This window comes from Gossypium hirsutum, chromosome D10 (genome assembly GCF_007990345.1).
Source record: "Gossypium hirsutum isolate 1008001.06 chromosome D10, Gossypium_hirsutum_v2.1, whole genome shotgun sequence".
Taxonomy (NCBI): Eukaryota; Viridiplantae; Streptophyta; class Magnoliopsida; order Malvales; family Malvaceae; genus Gossypium; species Gossypium hirsutum.
The window spans coordinates 5,334,474-5,347,839 of NC_053446.1; the positions used below are offsets into that span (position 1 = coordinate 5,334,474).

The 13,366-nt window shown below is 36.6% G+C and overlaps 2 protein-coding genes across 2 annotated transcripts; both read right to left on the reverse strand.

Annotated features, from left to right (window-relative positions):
* Positions 1-6,610: 6,610 nt before the first annotated feature.
* LOC107915237 (multiple organellar RNA editing factor 7, mitochondrial) lies at positions 6,611-8,700 on the reverse strand. The gene is made up of 5 exons (XM_016844401.1): positions 8,695-8,700; positions 7,904-8,127; positions 7,718-7,815; positions 7,574-7,642; positions 6,611-6,914 (listed from the first exon to the last, which is right to left on the reverse strand). The coding sequence occupies exons 1-5, from the start codon at positions 8,698-8,700 to the stop codon at positions 6,796-6,798; spliced, it is 516 nt and encodes a 171-aa protein (XP_016699890.1). The 3' UTR covers positions 6,611-6,795.
* Positions 8,701-9,422: 722 nt separating this feature from the next.
* On the reverse strand, positions 9,423-11,754 carry LOC107913875 (trimethyltridecatetraene synthase). Its single transcript, XM_041102931.1, has 2 exons — positions 10,694-11,754; positions 9,423-10,123 (listed from the first exon to the last, which is right to left on the reverse strand). The coding sequence occupies exons 1-2, from the start codon at positions 11,597-11,599 to the stop codon at positions 9,497-9,499; spliced, it is 1,533 nt and encodes a 510-aa protein (XP_040958865.1). The 5' UTR covers positions 11,600-11,754; the 3' UTR covers positions 9,423-9,496.
* Positions 11,755-13,366: the final 1,612 nt, after the last annotated feature.

Consider the following 13,366-nt stretch of genomic DNA (forward strand, 5'->3'; position numbering starts at 1 on the left):
AAGAGTATATAAAAATTACCGAAAGAAGAAATGAAAGGACCCATAAAATCGATGCCCCACACATCGAAAATTTCGCAAATATGAATAGAAGTAAGGGGCATCTCATTTCGACGACTAAGGTTGCCAACTTTTTGACACCTTTCACAGGTTTTACAGAATAAAAAGGCATCACGAAATATGTTTGGCCAAAATAGTCCACATTCGAGAATTTTATATGCGGTGCGTTTTGGTCCAAAGTGTCCTACACATGCATAAGAATGAAAAAAAGTTAAGATAGAGTGTACCTCTGTTTCTTCTACACACCTTCGAATTACCTGATCGGAGCAATGCTTCCAAAGGTAATGATCATCCCAAATGTAATACCGAGCATCTTTCTTTATCTTATCTTTTTTAGACCTTGGTAATTTCGAAAGAACAGTACCTATAACGAGATAATTTACTATGTCTGCGTACCAAGGATGAATCGCATTTGCTAAAAATAGGTTTTCATCTGAAAAGTTATCTTTCAATGGTGTGTCGTCTCCTGAAATCGGTAATCGACTCAGATGGTCAGCTACTAAGTTTTCGCATCCCTTTTTATCTCAGATTTCAAAATCGAACTCTTGTAGGAGCAGAATCCACCTAATCAGTCAAGGTTTTGCCTCCTTCCTATTAAATATTTTAAAGCTGCATAATCAGAAAAGATAATCACTTTAGTTCCCAATAAGTAAGATCTAAATATGTCTAAAGCAAATATAACAACTAATAATTCTTTCTCAGTGGTTGTGTAATTGCTTTGGGCAGCATCTAAAGTTTTCGAAGCATAGTAGATAACATGAGGCTTTTTCCTTATTCTTTGGCCAAGAAAAACTCCCACGCTTCGGTCACTTGCATCACACATGATTTCGAACGGGAAGTTCTAATTTGGTGGTTGCACTATGGGAGCGAAGACTAATTTCTGTTTTAGCATTTCAAATGTGTCTTTACAAGTCTGGTCAAATTTAAATTCTTTATCCTTCTGTAATAAACTGTAAAACGGTTGTGCGATTTTTGAGAAGTCTTTTATGAATCGTCTGTAAAATCCTACATGACCAAGAAACGAACGAACTTCCCTCACGGATGTGGGGTAAGGTAACGAGTTAATAATATATGTTTTTTCCTTATCAACCTCAATTCCTTTCGAGGAAACTATATGACTTAAAATTAATCCTTTGTCAACCATAAACCGGTATTTTTCATAATTTAAAACAAGATTAAATTCTAGGCATCTTTGTAATATCTTAGCAAGATTATCGAGACATTCGTTAAAAGAGTTACCGTATACCGTGAAGTCATCCATAAAGACCTCAATGATTTTCTCGATATAATCAGAGAATATGCTCACTATGCATCTCTGGAAAGTGGCCGGAGCATTACAGAGTCTAAACGGTATTAGTCTATACGCGAACGTTCCAAAAGGGCATGTGAAAGTTGTTTTGTCTTGATCCTCAGGAGCCACCGGAATTTGGAAAAATCCCGAGTACCCGTCGAGACAACAATAATAGGTCTTACCAGCTAATCGCTCGAGTATTTGATCGATGAAGTGAAGTGGAAAATGGTCTTTCCAGGTAGCTACATTCAACTTTCTGTAATTGACGTAAACCCTCCATCCATTCTGGACTCGGGTAGGGACCAGTTCTCCTGACAAGTTTTTTACCACTATCACGCCAGTTTTCTTGGGCACGACATGAATCGGGCTAACCCAATCACTGTCGAAAATCGGGTAGTTCATTCTAGCATCCAACAGTTTTTGGATCTCCTTCTTTACTACCTCTATCATAGGTGGATTAAGGCGCCTTTGAGCATCTCTCTTTGGTTTTGTGTTATTTTCAATGGAAATTTTGTGCATACAAGTGGATGGACTTAGCTCTTTTATGTTGGCTATTGTCCAACCAATAGCTTCCTTATAATCCCTCAGAACTCGAACTAGACTTTCCTCATCATCTTTGTTTAGTTTGCTTGACACTATCACCGGTAAGGTGTCTTTCTCTCCCAAAAAGACGTACTTAAGGTGGTCCGATAATACTTTAAGCTCCAAGGTTGGTGGTTACAAAACTGAGGGTAATATTTTAGTTTAGAAAGGTAATAGTTCAAATTGGTTACCTCGATTTGTCGACAATGGTTGCGTCTCCAAGTGTTTGACAATTTCTCGCAACAAATCTTCTATAATTGCTAATTTCTCGAGATGATTTAAAACATCCATGTCAATGCTTCTGTAAAGGACAGTTTCTAACTCATCATAGTCATGATATTCGAAATAAGATTGAGTTAAACAATCTATATTATCGATACTAGAAATATTTAATAATGAGTTAAGATGACTCATAGCTTCGTAGACATTGAATTTCACGATTTCACCATCAAACTCCATTGTCAGTGTTCCATTCCGAATGTCAATTTTTGCGCTTGCGGTACTTAAGAACGACCTTCCAAGTAAAATGTCAGACGAATTAATTGAGTTATCGCCTTCCATTTTAATAATATAGAAATCTGCAGGGAAAGCTAATTCGTAACTTTATTAAGGACGTCTTCAAGCAACCTTTCGGGATAGATGACTGACCTGTTCGCCAATTGGATTATTACTCTTATCTCTTTTAAAGGACCCACGTTAATCAACTTATAAATAGAATAAGACATAACATTAATGGAAGCCCCTAAATCACACATGGCTTTCTTAATGCCTACATTACCTATCTCACAGGAAATAGCAAACATACCTTGGTCCTTGTATTTGGGCGGAACTTTCTTTTGCAGTACTGCGGAGACATTTTCTCCTACATTTACTCTTTCGTTACCTATTAACCTCCTCTTGCTAGTACACAATTCCTTGAAGAATTTTGCATAACAAGGGATTTGTTTGATAGTGTCGAGCAAAGGGATATTTACCTCCAACTACTGAATGTTTCGAGGATTTCTTTTCCCTTATTCTCTTTCTTATCCTTTACGAGCCTCCCTGAAAAATGAGGTGGCATCACGACTGGTTTCTGAATTTCTAATTTTGATCTGGCTTTTGGATCAGAGATATGCTTTTTCCATTCATTGTTTTGCCCATGGCTTTTGTTTGAAACTGTTTCCAGAACCTTTCCGCTACGAAGAGTTATTGCACTTGCATTCTGCCGAGGATTCGGCTCTGTTTGGGAAGGTAATTTACCTTGAAATTCCAAATGATTAACTGTCATCGAGAGTTTACTAACTTGACTAGTTAACTCTTGTATTGATGCGTCTATCCTTTGTTGATATTTTGCAGTATCGATGGCAAGTTTTTCCATAACAACTTCTAAATATGTGCTTGGCTTGGGTTGTTGTTGTGGTGGTTGCAAAGGTCTCGGTTGGTATGATGGATTATATCAGGGATTAGTTCTGTAATTTAAGTTGGGATGATCCTTCCACCCGGGATTGTAGGTGTTGGAGAAATGACCATAGCGTCTTTGCGGAGGTCCCGGAAAACCTCTGATAGCATCAACATGTACCGTTGAATTGTCGTTAAGGGTTGGGCACAAATCCGTCAGATATTTAGACGTAGTACAAATTCTACACAATTGGGTCAAATTCTTCTTTTCTGTAAGTAAAGATTGAACAACATTGGTAAGCTTATCCAATTTATCTTCTAAATTTGAAACGTTTACCCCATTAACCCTTCTTGTCGGTTCTAAATTCGACTGATACTGTTGAGAATTTACTGCCATGGTGGATATTAGTTCTCTAGCCCTTTGAGGAGTCATATTGACAAGCGCCCCTCCACTAGCAGCGTCAATCATCTTCATTTCCATAGGGAGAAAACCCTCATAGAAATATTGAAGAAGTTATTGTTCGATCAAATCGTGTTGAGGACAACTTGCGCACAGTTTTTTGTTCCGCTCCCAATAGTCATAGAACGATTCACTCTCCAACTGGCGAATTCCCACTATGTCTCTCCTAAGTTCAGCTGCTCGAGATGCTGGAAAGAATCTGTCAAGAAATACACGAGATAAGTCATCCCACGTTGTAATAGAACCGGGGGGTAAGTAAAATAACCATTCTCTTACTGAATCAACTAAAGAGAAAGGAAAGACCCGAAGTTTGATTTCATCTTCGATTACTTCCTGTGGTTTCATGCTTGAGCAGACCATGTGGAATTCTCTCAAGTGGGTATGTGGATTTTCGTTCTTCAAGCCTCGAAAAGTGAGCAAAAGGTGAATCAGGTCTGATTTCAACTTGAACGGGGTTTTTCCGGTTGGAGTTAATGCACAACGGTGTTTGCTCGTTATGAGCGGTGGCTAGTTGACGAATGGTTAGGTTTGCCATTATTTCTGATTCACCGAAGTTGTCTTTTGCTTTTTTTATTTCAGGAAGTGGTTCGGTCTCAGGTTCAACCACTTCGACTTGTTTCCAACGTCGAATTGCCTCTGCACGAATTGCTTGGCTCAACTTTTCGACGTCGGATTCTAGGATCCCTTGTCCTAGCTCAACTTCTACTTTACTTACACATTTAAGAGCTTCTATCTCTTTTCGTCGTGCTCATGCCGATTTCTCGATCTCTGGGTCATATTTGAGATCTCCGGATGAAGATCTGGCCATGAAGACGATTTAAACAATTGTGAGTGTTGCCAGTCCCTGGCAACGACGCCAAAACTGATGGGTGTCGAGTCCACCAATATAAACCTACACTTAATTTGTAATTTAAGCAGTATAGGGAGTAGGGTCGATCCCTCAGAGACTGGGTTTACTGAAAATTGTTTCTCTTTCTCGACTAGATTTGTGCCTGGGCAGTTGTCGTGCCCAAAAAATTTGGGGGAGGACAAAATTGAAAACTTGGAACCTGAAATAAACAGGGTAAAAAATTATGTGAATAGTAAAAGCTGAAAATAAAATAATAAAAACAATTAAATAAATCTGAAGAAAAATTAATTAAACTAAGTTCAGTTTTAGGCACAGGTTTTTTCTCGTCTTTGAACCGATCCTTAAAATTAGATGAACTCGTCTTTTCCAATAAGCTAGTTATAGCTACCACGGACGCCTCAGACACCAACTCTTCCTTGTGTAAATTAGTTATGAAACGTCCTATAACTAACCCTTACCGATCGAACAACCAATGAAACGTTCGTGATTTAAAACTCCGACAGCTATGCGTTCTAGAAGAGCCTAGCTTGAACCAATGCTCATAACCGCGTGGGACATTTAAATCCGGTTTCTGCTTCCATTGACGGAGCCAAACAACAATCCCCACTTGGCACACCAATGTGTTCATGGAAAACCGATTAGACAATCGATCCTTTTGGAATTCCAACTGTACGTCTAACTACACTAACTCAAACGACGTCTTTTTTGACTTAGTGTTGATTTGACTTTGTGAGTTGACAAAATTACACTTTTAATCCAGAGAAATAATAAGTACTAAAATTTAGGAGTTAAATTGCTCGGGTTCGTAACTCACGGGTCTTGACGAAGTTAACACCGACCTATGGGTTTAGTTGACTAAAGTTTGGGGCACGTTGGAATTGGATAAATTAGATAAATTTAAAATAGGTAAAAAGAATAGGTGACGTGTTTTAAGTATGGGGGCTGAAATTTTAGTTAGGTATAAGAGTGAGATGGTTTAACTACTGGAAATGAAAAGAAAGTTTGAAATAGAAATTGTGAATGGTTTAAGTTGGTAACAAGCAGGAAATTAATGAATTGAAAGTAAAGGAAACTAAAAACAACAAATAATTTCATGAGTAGGAAGGGGGAATTGTATTCCAAAGATGAAAACTTGATTTATGACTTGATGATTAAATGAACAAAGTAGCCCCTATTTATACTAGTGGCTTTGCTAAATTAAGAGCCACTAGCCATAGAAAATTAAGGAAATAAAATATTCTATGATATAAAAATCCTACATAATCTCCCACTAAGTCAACATAAAATTTCAGCTAATTACATCTAGGAAAAATTCTGCTTTGGCCCGCCTTCTTTGCTCCTTTCTTCAATTTAGTCCAATTGCTTCTTCTTTTTCTCTTTTGACCCCAAATTGTACCCCTGTATAAAATTCAATATAAAATGGAAAAATTAGTGGTGCATTCTCATAAATTGACCAATTAAATTACATAAAATATGTATTTTTAGCATTTAATCATCTACTATCATATCATCAGATGCAGTGAGCAAGTATTGAGAATGAATGCATTAGAAAAAGAAGAAATCAACCAAGGATCTTAATAACAAAAATTTTTCGATCATCTATCAAATAATTCATAGTAGCCAGAAAAGTTGAGTTCTCTCTGCTTACAATCGTACAAAGAGAACACAAAGCACCCTTACCTTAAGGGTTTCTCTTTAGATCAAAAGCAACTGAACACCTTTCCGATTTCAAAATGTATAAATACACCAAGCAACCTTACCGGATTCTTGAATATTTGTAGCATAAACCAAAGCCAGCCTGGTCACCTCTTCTCTTACTCTCAGCACACACCAGTATTAGGCCAATGACTGGTTATTGAACCATCTGGTCCTTTTGGTTGTAGTTTATCAACCTCGCATTATGAGCCAAAGTTACCAAGCTTTGAACAGCAGTGTAAAAATTCATTTCGACCATGAATTCCTCCCCAAAGCACTAAACCATACAGCGAAAGAGTAAAACAAATATCTGAGGCTCGATTGACAGGATAGTCCAAACCAACATCTGATTTTGGTGCATTTGCTTCGTTTCTTTCATTCCTCCTAAAACATGGGAAATATTGGGAAAATTCGAAAAATTCATATAAGACAAAGCTGAAGATCAGTAGCATGCTCGCAATAATACTACTGTTTCTTTTATTTTCAACTTGCTTTTCTTGGATGAGTTGTTTCTTGACTTCTATCATCATTTTGAGCCTGGATCCAGTCAGAGTGATACTTGTCATCATACGGAGCAACCTTCCCATCAATGAACGGTTCTCCTGTAAAATAACCACAATGCACGTTAACACTTAACTGTTGTTATAAAGGCAGGAGGAATTGCATGCGTGTGATATTAATACAAAATGGAGGAACAAAATGCAGGCATATTAGAATAGCAGAACAAATGGAAACTCATACTAATCTGTCACGAAAACCATCCAACACAAATTGAATGCCATTCAGCTCTATCAAGTGCTGCGCGTAAAAAATTCTTCAACTCTCACCATATAGGTTAACTGATAATGATTGCTAAGAAAATAGAGCTTAACACCTAAGAAGAATTTGGAAAACAATAGAAAGTATCAACAGTTTACTTTCATAATGTGAAAGGGAACACTTGGGGCACATGAACCACCACACTTCGATGTCTTAAGGATTCCCATCTTCTTTAATAGCAACAGCAATACCAACAAGTCCTAATAGCTGTTAAGCAATCAACTAGAGAAGCATCATCATCAATGCTTAATTACATTCACTCTAATGCCTTTCCATTTATCTTTCAAATGTACTTTTTATCATCCTAAAAAGAAACGAAGTGAAATTATTAGTCATTTTTTTCCTAGCAATCAAGCATAAGCAGGACCGGAGTAATACAATAGCTTAATAACAGAATAATAAAGCAAATGAGAAGCAAAGACACTGGAAAGCTAAAACTAACCTCCATAGCTATTATCACCAGGGTCCCCCGAATAAGAATCTGGTAAAACCCATTTCACATTAGGTAGAGCTGCAACCAACACAATTCCGTATTTACTTTACAAACTTGAAAAAGAACGAATTTGCAAAGGAAAAAAAGACTCACTTTTAATCTTAAAAACCAAATCTTCTGGTACTTTGCAACCAAATGCATAATAATACTTGGTGGAAACTGAGTATATAGACTTCTTGGCATCCTCCTCACTGCGTATTAATAGCAAAAGTATAAACAAAAATGAAAAGATACCCATTTTAGAACTGCAAAAAGGGAAAAAAGAGTACGGATTTTGACATTCCCAAAGCCATTGCTAGGGTTTTAATGTAGCTGCCAACGATCTCATCTCGAAGTGGGTATCTGTTGAGAGCTTCCATAACTACGAACCAGCGTTCATAGTCACATCCCTCCACTAGAATTGGCGTCCGAGTCAACTTGGTTGCCTCAGGAAGCACTGAGTTATTAGATCCTAAGTCGCTGGAGAAATATCTCGAGAGTATGCATAAACTAGTGTCACGGGGCTAGACCTTTCGTCTCGCAAACCTGTGCGGCCTTAGGCGATCCGTTTGCTCCAAACTCGCCTAAGTCAGCCTTTACGCCCAAAAGTGAGGATTCCTTAGAACTCCTCCAAGGCACCAATTTGTATAGCGGAAGCGATTGTGCCAAAAGAATCTACAAAAGAACAACAGAAAAACCAAAGAAAGAATGCACACAAGTAAATGCTCAAGGAATTCTATTACTCTTAAGAATTCACCTTACAATAGATAAGTACAAGTACAAATGAGGGGAGGCTCTCTATTTATACTTAAGCTCCCCAAAAACTGACGGTCAAGATACATTTACATCGACAGACGAGATTCACTATATCCCTTGATTTTAGGGATTTACAAGATTTGCCATATCAAATCTAATCTAATCTTTACAAGATATGATTCTCTCTATCTTCTAAGATTAATTACTAAAATTAGCCTAAGTTGCCATGTCTTCCTCATCGGGCCAACCAGGCTTCAATCTGACAGGCTTCTTTAATAGTTCTCTGAATCGGGCCAGTTCTCATGGGCTAAATGTTCCCCATGTAATCGATAGACCTCCATGGGGCGCTTCTTGTGGAATGGTCACGGGCTTTGCACTTTGGCCCGTGACACTAGATGATGGATAAGGTGAGAAACGACGACTGATTAGCTTCTGAGCGACGCTTGATAACATTATTTTCGTTCCCGCAGTAAAAGAAAAGAAAGTAGAGGATAAAACTACACTATAAATCCTCAATTATGTATAATTCTTTTTAAAGTTACAAACTTTTTTTATTATGTTAATTTCATCATGATTATAAAAAGATTAACTTTTTATATTTCTCAATTTAATTTTAATTCTAAAATATATATATTTGATACATTTTTACATATTAAATAAAAATATAAAATTCTTTATAAAATATTTTTCTTTAAACATTTTTAAATTTTAATTAATTCAGTAAATTTTATATTTCAATTGATAAACTTTTAATTCAATTGTAGTAATCATATTTTGTGGAGTTAAAGTTCGGAATAAATTTTAAAAAATAATAAGATTACTAAAATAATAAAAAAATGAATTTAAAATTTAAAGGATCATATTTAAATATTAAAAGTTGATTTTATGTGATTCTAGAAACAAGTAATGCTTTTCTCAAGTATTTTCTTCTAAAAAGATGATTTTATAGGTCTTCAATCGGGTTTAATTAAAAAATTCCATGTTTTTCTCGAATATTATTAAGTAAATTTTATTTTAAAAAATAGAGTATTAAAACACACCATAAGTGAACCACAAATGCGACTAAGAAAACTCCAAAACCACACCAATCACCATTATTTTTAAAGTTTTTTTTTAGAATCTCAGTGACTAAAATCACTAAGAGTACATGTGAAGTGGGAGCCTAGGCTCTGCAATTGCCTCAAGTGGGTACTTTTTAGGGGTGGAAAGCCCGAATATTTCCTCCATATTGAGATCTTCCTTAGTGGTATTATTGGGCAACTTCCAAGTAAATCCATGTAAAACATTAGCTAAACTTGCTTGAATGACCTTAATACCTAGGGGATATCCGGGACACATTCTTCTTCCGGCTCCAAATGGCAACAACTCAAAATCATGTCCTTTCACATCAATACTCTTTCCCATGAACCTGTCGGGCCAAAATTCATTGGGGTTGTCCCAAAGGCTAGGGTCTCTCCCAATTGTCCAAACGTTTACAAAGGCTCTAGTTCCCTTGGGAATGTCATAACCGGCTATTTCACAGTCTTGGCGAGCCACGCGAGGCACTAGCATTGGTGCCACCGGGTGCAACCGCATTGTTTCCTTGGCTATCGAGTCGATGTAAGGTAGGCTCACAACATCCTTCTCTTCGACCCATCGCTCCCTGCCGATCACCATGTCGAGTTCTTCCGTGGCCTTTGCCAAAATTTCGGGTTTTTTCAATAGCTCCGAGATTGCCCATTCTACAGTCACGGCTGAACTCTCTGTTCCACCAGCTATCATGTCCTAAAAAGACAGACGAGAAAAATAATCTTTATTTTAAAAAAATTGAAACCTCAACCGCTCATTGATCTTATACAGTCATGGAAAGTTTCTGCACAAAATATCATTGTCAGAACAAAAAAAATTGAGTAAATACAAGGACCTCACGAATGGCATCTTTGCTCGTACTGCAGTAAACAATAAATGCTTTTAACCAAGAAATGGTCACTTTTCTTCGATCAATATAACATTAAAAAGAAAAAGGAGTATGACAAGTTTTAAATCTGACTCATTTAGGCGAAAACTTTAACCATTAAGTCTAGTTCCTTTAGTTTAGATTTTACTATTACTTGTAAATTTGAAATATGCACAAAATAATCCTTAATATGGCGTATGTGTTCTTTTTATAAACTTACTACCAGTACTTTGATTATGGGGTTTCAGAGTTTAGGTTAGAGCCAAAAGCGTAACATGCAAGGGTTGACGAAGATTAAGAAAACAATCAGTCCTTGGGAGGCAGCAAAAGAATTCAACAAAACGAAAAAAAGAAGAAGGTGACAGCTGGGAAAGAAATTAAGGAGTAGTAACCATTACCTGAGTAAATGCCTTAACACCATGCCTTTCAAGCTTGACCTCAAGATTGGGGTCCTCAGAAAGCTGCAAAAGCACATCCACCATGTCCTTCGCAACATAATCTTCCGCCCCTTCTCTCCTCGCGTTGTGTTCATCCAACACATGCTCCAAGAACCTGTCGAATCTTTTGCTCAAGGCCTTCATTCTCTTTATATAGCCCTGCAAATCTAGGAAACTGAGCCAAGGGATCGAGTCACCGATATCTAGCACCCCGTTAAGCAAGAACAACTCGTCCAACATCTCCTTGAACTCATTTGGGGTCACAATCTCGTTCTCGCCACTCCCCTCCGTGTATTTTTTCCCAAACACCATCCTACTGATTACATTAAGGCTCAAGCTCGAAAGATGATCTTTCAAAACGATTTGGGTGCCAGATGATTCGTGCAACCTTTTGAGAAACAAATTCATCTCTTCTCTACGGATATACTGGTATGATTCTAGACGTTTCGCATTGAAAAGCTCTGTTAGGCATATTTTTAGTGCCTGACGCCAGTATGGACCGTAGGGAGACCATGTAATATCAGAGTAATTGTAAGTAGTGTATTTGCCAGCAGCGGTTTTAGGCCGGTCGGTGAAGATGACATCGTTGGTTTTCAACACGGCTTTGGCCATTTCAACTGATGAAGCAACGACGACGGGGAATGACCCGAATTTGAGTTGCATGATGGGACCGTATTTTCGGGAGAGAGCATAGATGGACTGGTGGGGAAGTGAGCCAACGAGATTGAGGTTGCCGATTATCGGCCAGGGTTTTGGACCGGGTGGTAAGTTGAGTTTCCGGCGACGACAGAGGCGAAGGGAGAAGAGGATAAGAGCTAGAGTGGCAAGCCATGGCGTCAAGTAAGAAAACCAAGAGGGAGTTGCCATTCGTTTTAGTTAGTTGTTAACTAGTCATGGCGATTGCAGGTGTTGATGATGAAAGGGGCATCAAAGGATCGAGTTTATCAATGTGTCTCTCACTTGATTTTCCTTTTCACTAATCAAATGATTTAAGGGAATCAAAGACCAGGTAACTCATTGATTCTTACATTTTACCAGCTCAATAATTGGTGGAAAGATTTAATTAAAAAAAAATTAAGCAGTCCCTAGAAGCCCACTTGGTCATTAAAGTCACATTACTTTGACACCCCTCCCCAGGAGTCGTCCAAACTCCATTGTCTTTTGTTCAATTATAAATTTCCAAATTAGGGCAGTCTATTATTTCTCAAAATATGTTTTATTTTATTTTATGAATGGGTTTTCTGAGTCATGTAGAAACCTTAACATGAAGCACACCTCAACACTTTTCATTAATCTTATAGACTGAAATCACTTTTCTTTTATCCAAATTTTAACTGAATTTTTACATTTATTTAAAAACCTTAACATAACCCTAATTTTGTACGATATTTTTAAAAATTAGAGAAAATCATGAATAATTTAAACGTCTACTGAAAAACCTTAATCCTGTACGAAGCTTTTTTAAAATTAGAAAAATATTATGAAAGAAAAGGTTGGTAAATAATATTTTCATTTAACTAGTATTTAGAGGGTTTTTTTTTCTGGAAAAGAAACGAAACATCCAATCAATTAAATTTTGTAATTAAGTAACAAACTAAATGAACATTTTTTGGTAAATTAAAATTAAGAAACCGAAGATGGAGTTCCCACTTGTTTTGCTTCCAGCACTGATGATTGGAGATGATGAAATATAGCCTGTGAATGATATTTCAAGTATGGAAATGTGTCCCTCCACTTGAATATTTTATTTCATTAAGTCGTGTTTCTCAATTCGTTTTATTTTAAATCGAAAGTGGTTTCTTTAATTGATTTTTTTTTAGAATTTATCAAATCATTCAAAATAGATGGAAAATTTAGCATTTGTTAATATGAAGTCTAGCTAGCTACTCACTAAATATTATAATAGAACAAATCATCATCAAGGATTAATTACGCTATCTAACACCTAGATTGACTAAATTGCAAAACTGTCAAAAGTGCAAAAATAACATTTCAATGGGAAAAAGTAGTCGATTGACTTCCATGTTGCGAGTTAATTCTCGGACTAGGGATCTAAAAGGTTCAAACTCCTAATTGGTTCAATTTTACCTCTCAGGCATAATTTTACCCAATTAGATGATTTAGTCCAATTTATTTCTCGATCTCACTAAACTAAATCGGAACAATCAAATTGATTCTCAATAGGCTCTCCTCTTGGTCTCACTTATCTAAATGTTCACCTAGAGGCGTCAAATCTAGATTTTTAAATTTATTCGATTTAGTCTAGTTTTACAATTTAGTCTCTACCTGAAAAACTAACAATGCAACATTTCTATCAACTAAGCACCATGAGATTTAGTTATTACCCATCATCAACACACAAATATCAGTCAAATACATGCTCAAATGATCAATTAAATAAAACATAGAAAAAGCAAGGTTAGGAAAATCTTAAGAGACTCTTGATGAGTTCTTTGGAGAAGATGACAACACCAACAATGAAGAAGAAAACACAACTAAAGTTTAAATTTTTACAATTTTGAGAGTTAAAAAAGCAGAAATATAGTAAAGGATGTAAAGAGAAATCAAAATACAAAGTAAAGTTTTTGTTCTAAGTGCAAAGAATGGAAAAACTACAGTAAAAACTAAGAAAAC

What these genes read in the sequence shown, in the direction of transcription:
- LOC107915237 (XM_016844401.1), bottom strand. An exon ending in CTAGCAATGGCTTTGGGAAT is followed by an intron (nt 7,816 to 7,903) that starts GTCAAAATCCGT and finishes ATTAATACGCAG; the next exon opens with TGAGGAGGATGCCAAGAAGT. An exon ending in TGGTGATAATAGCTATGGAG is followed by an intron (nt 6,915 to 7,573) that starts GTTAGTTTTAGC and finishes GTTATTTTACAG; the next exon opens with GAGAACCGTTCATTGATGGG.
- LOC107913875 (XM_041102931.1), bottom strand. Translation starts at nt 11,599, where the DNA reads ATGGCAACTCCCTCTTGGTTTTCTTACTTGACGCCATGGCTTGCCACT. An exon ending in GTGTTAAGGCATTTACTCAG is followed by an intron (nt 10,124 to 10,693) that starts GTAATGGTTACT and finishes CTGTCTTTTTAG; the next exon opens with GACATGATAGCTGGTGGAAC.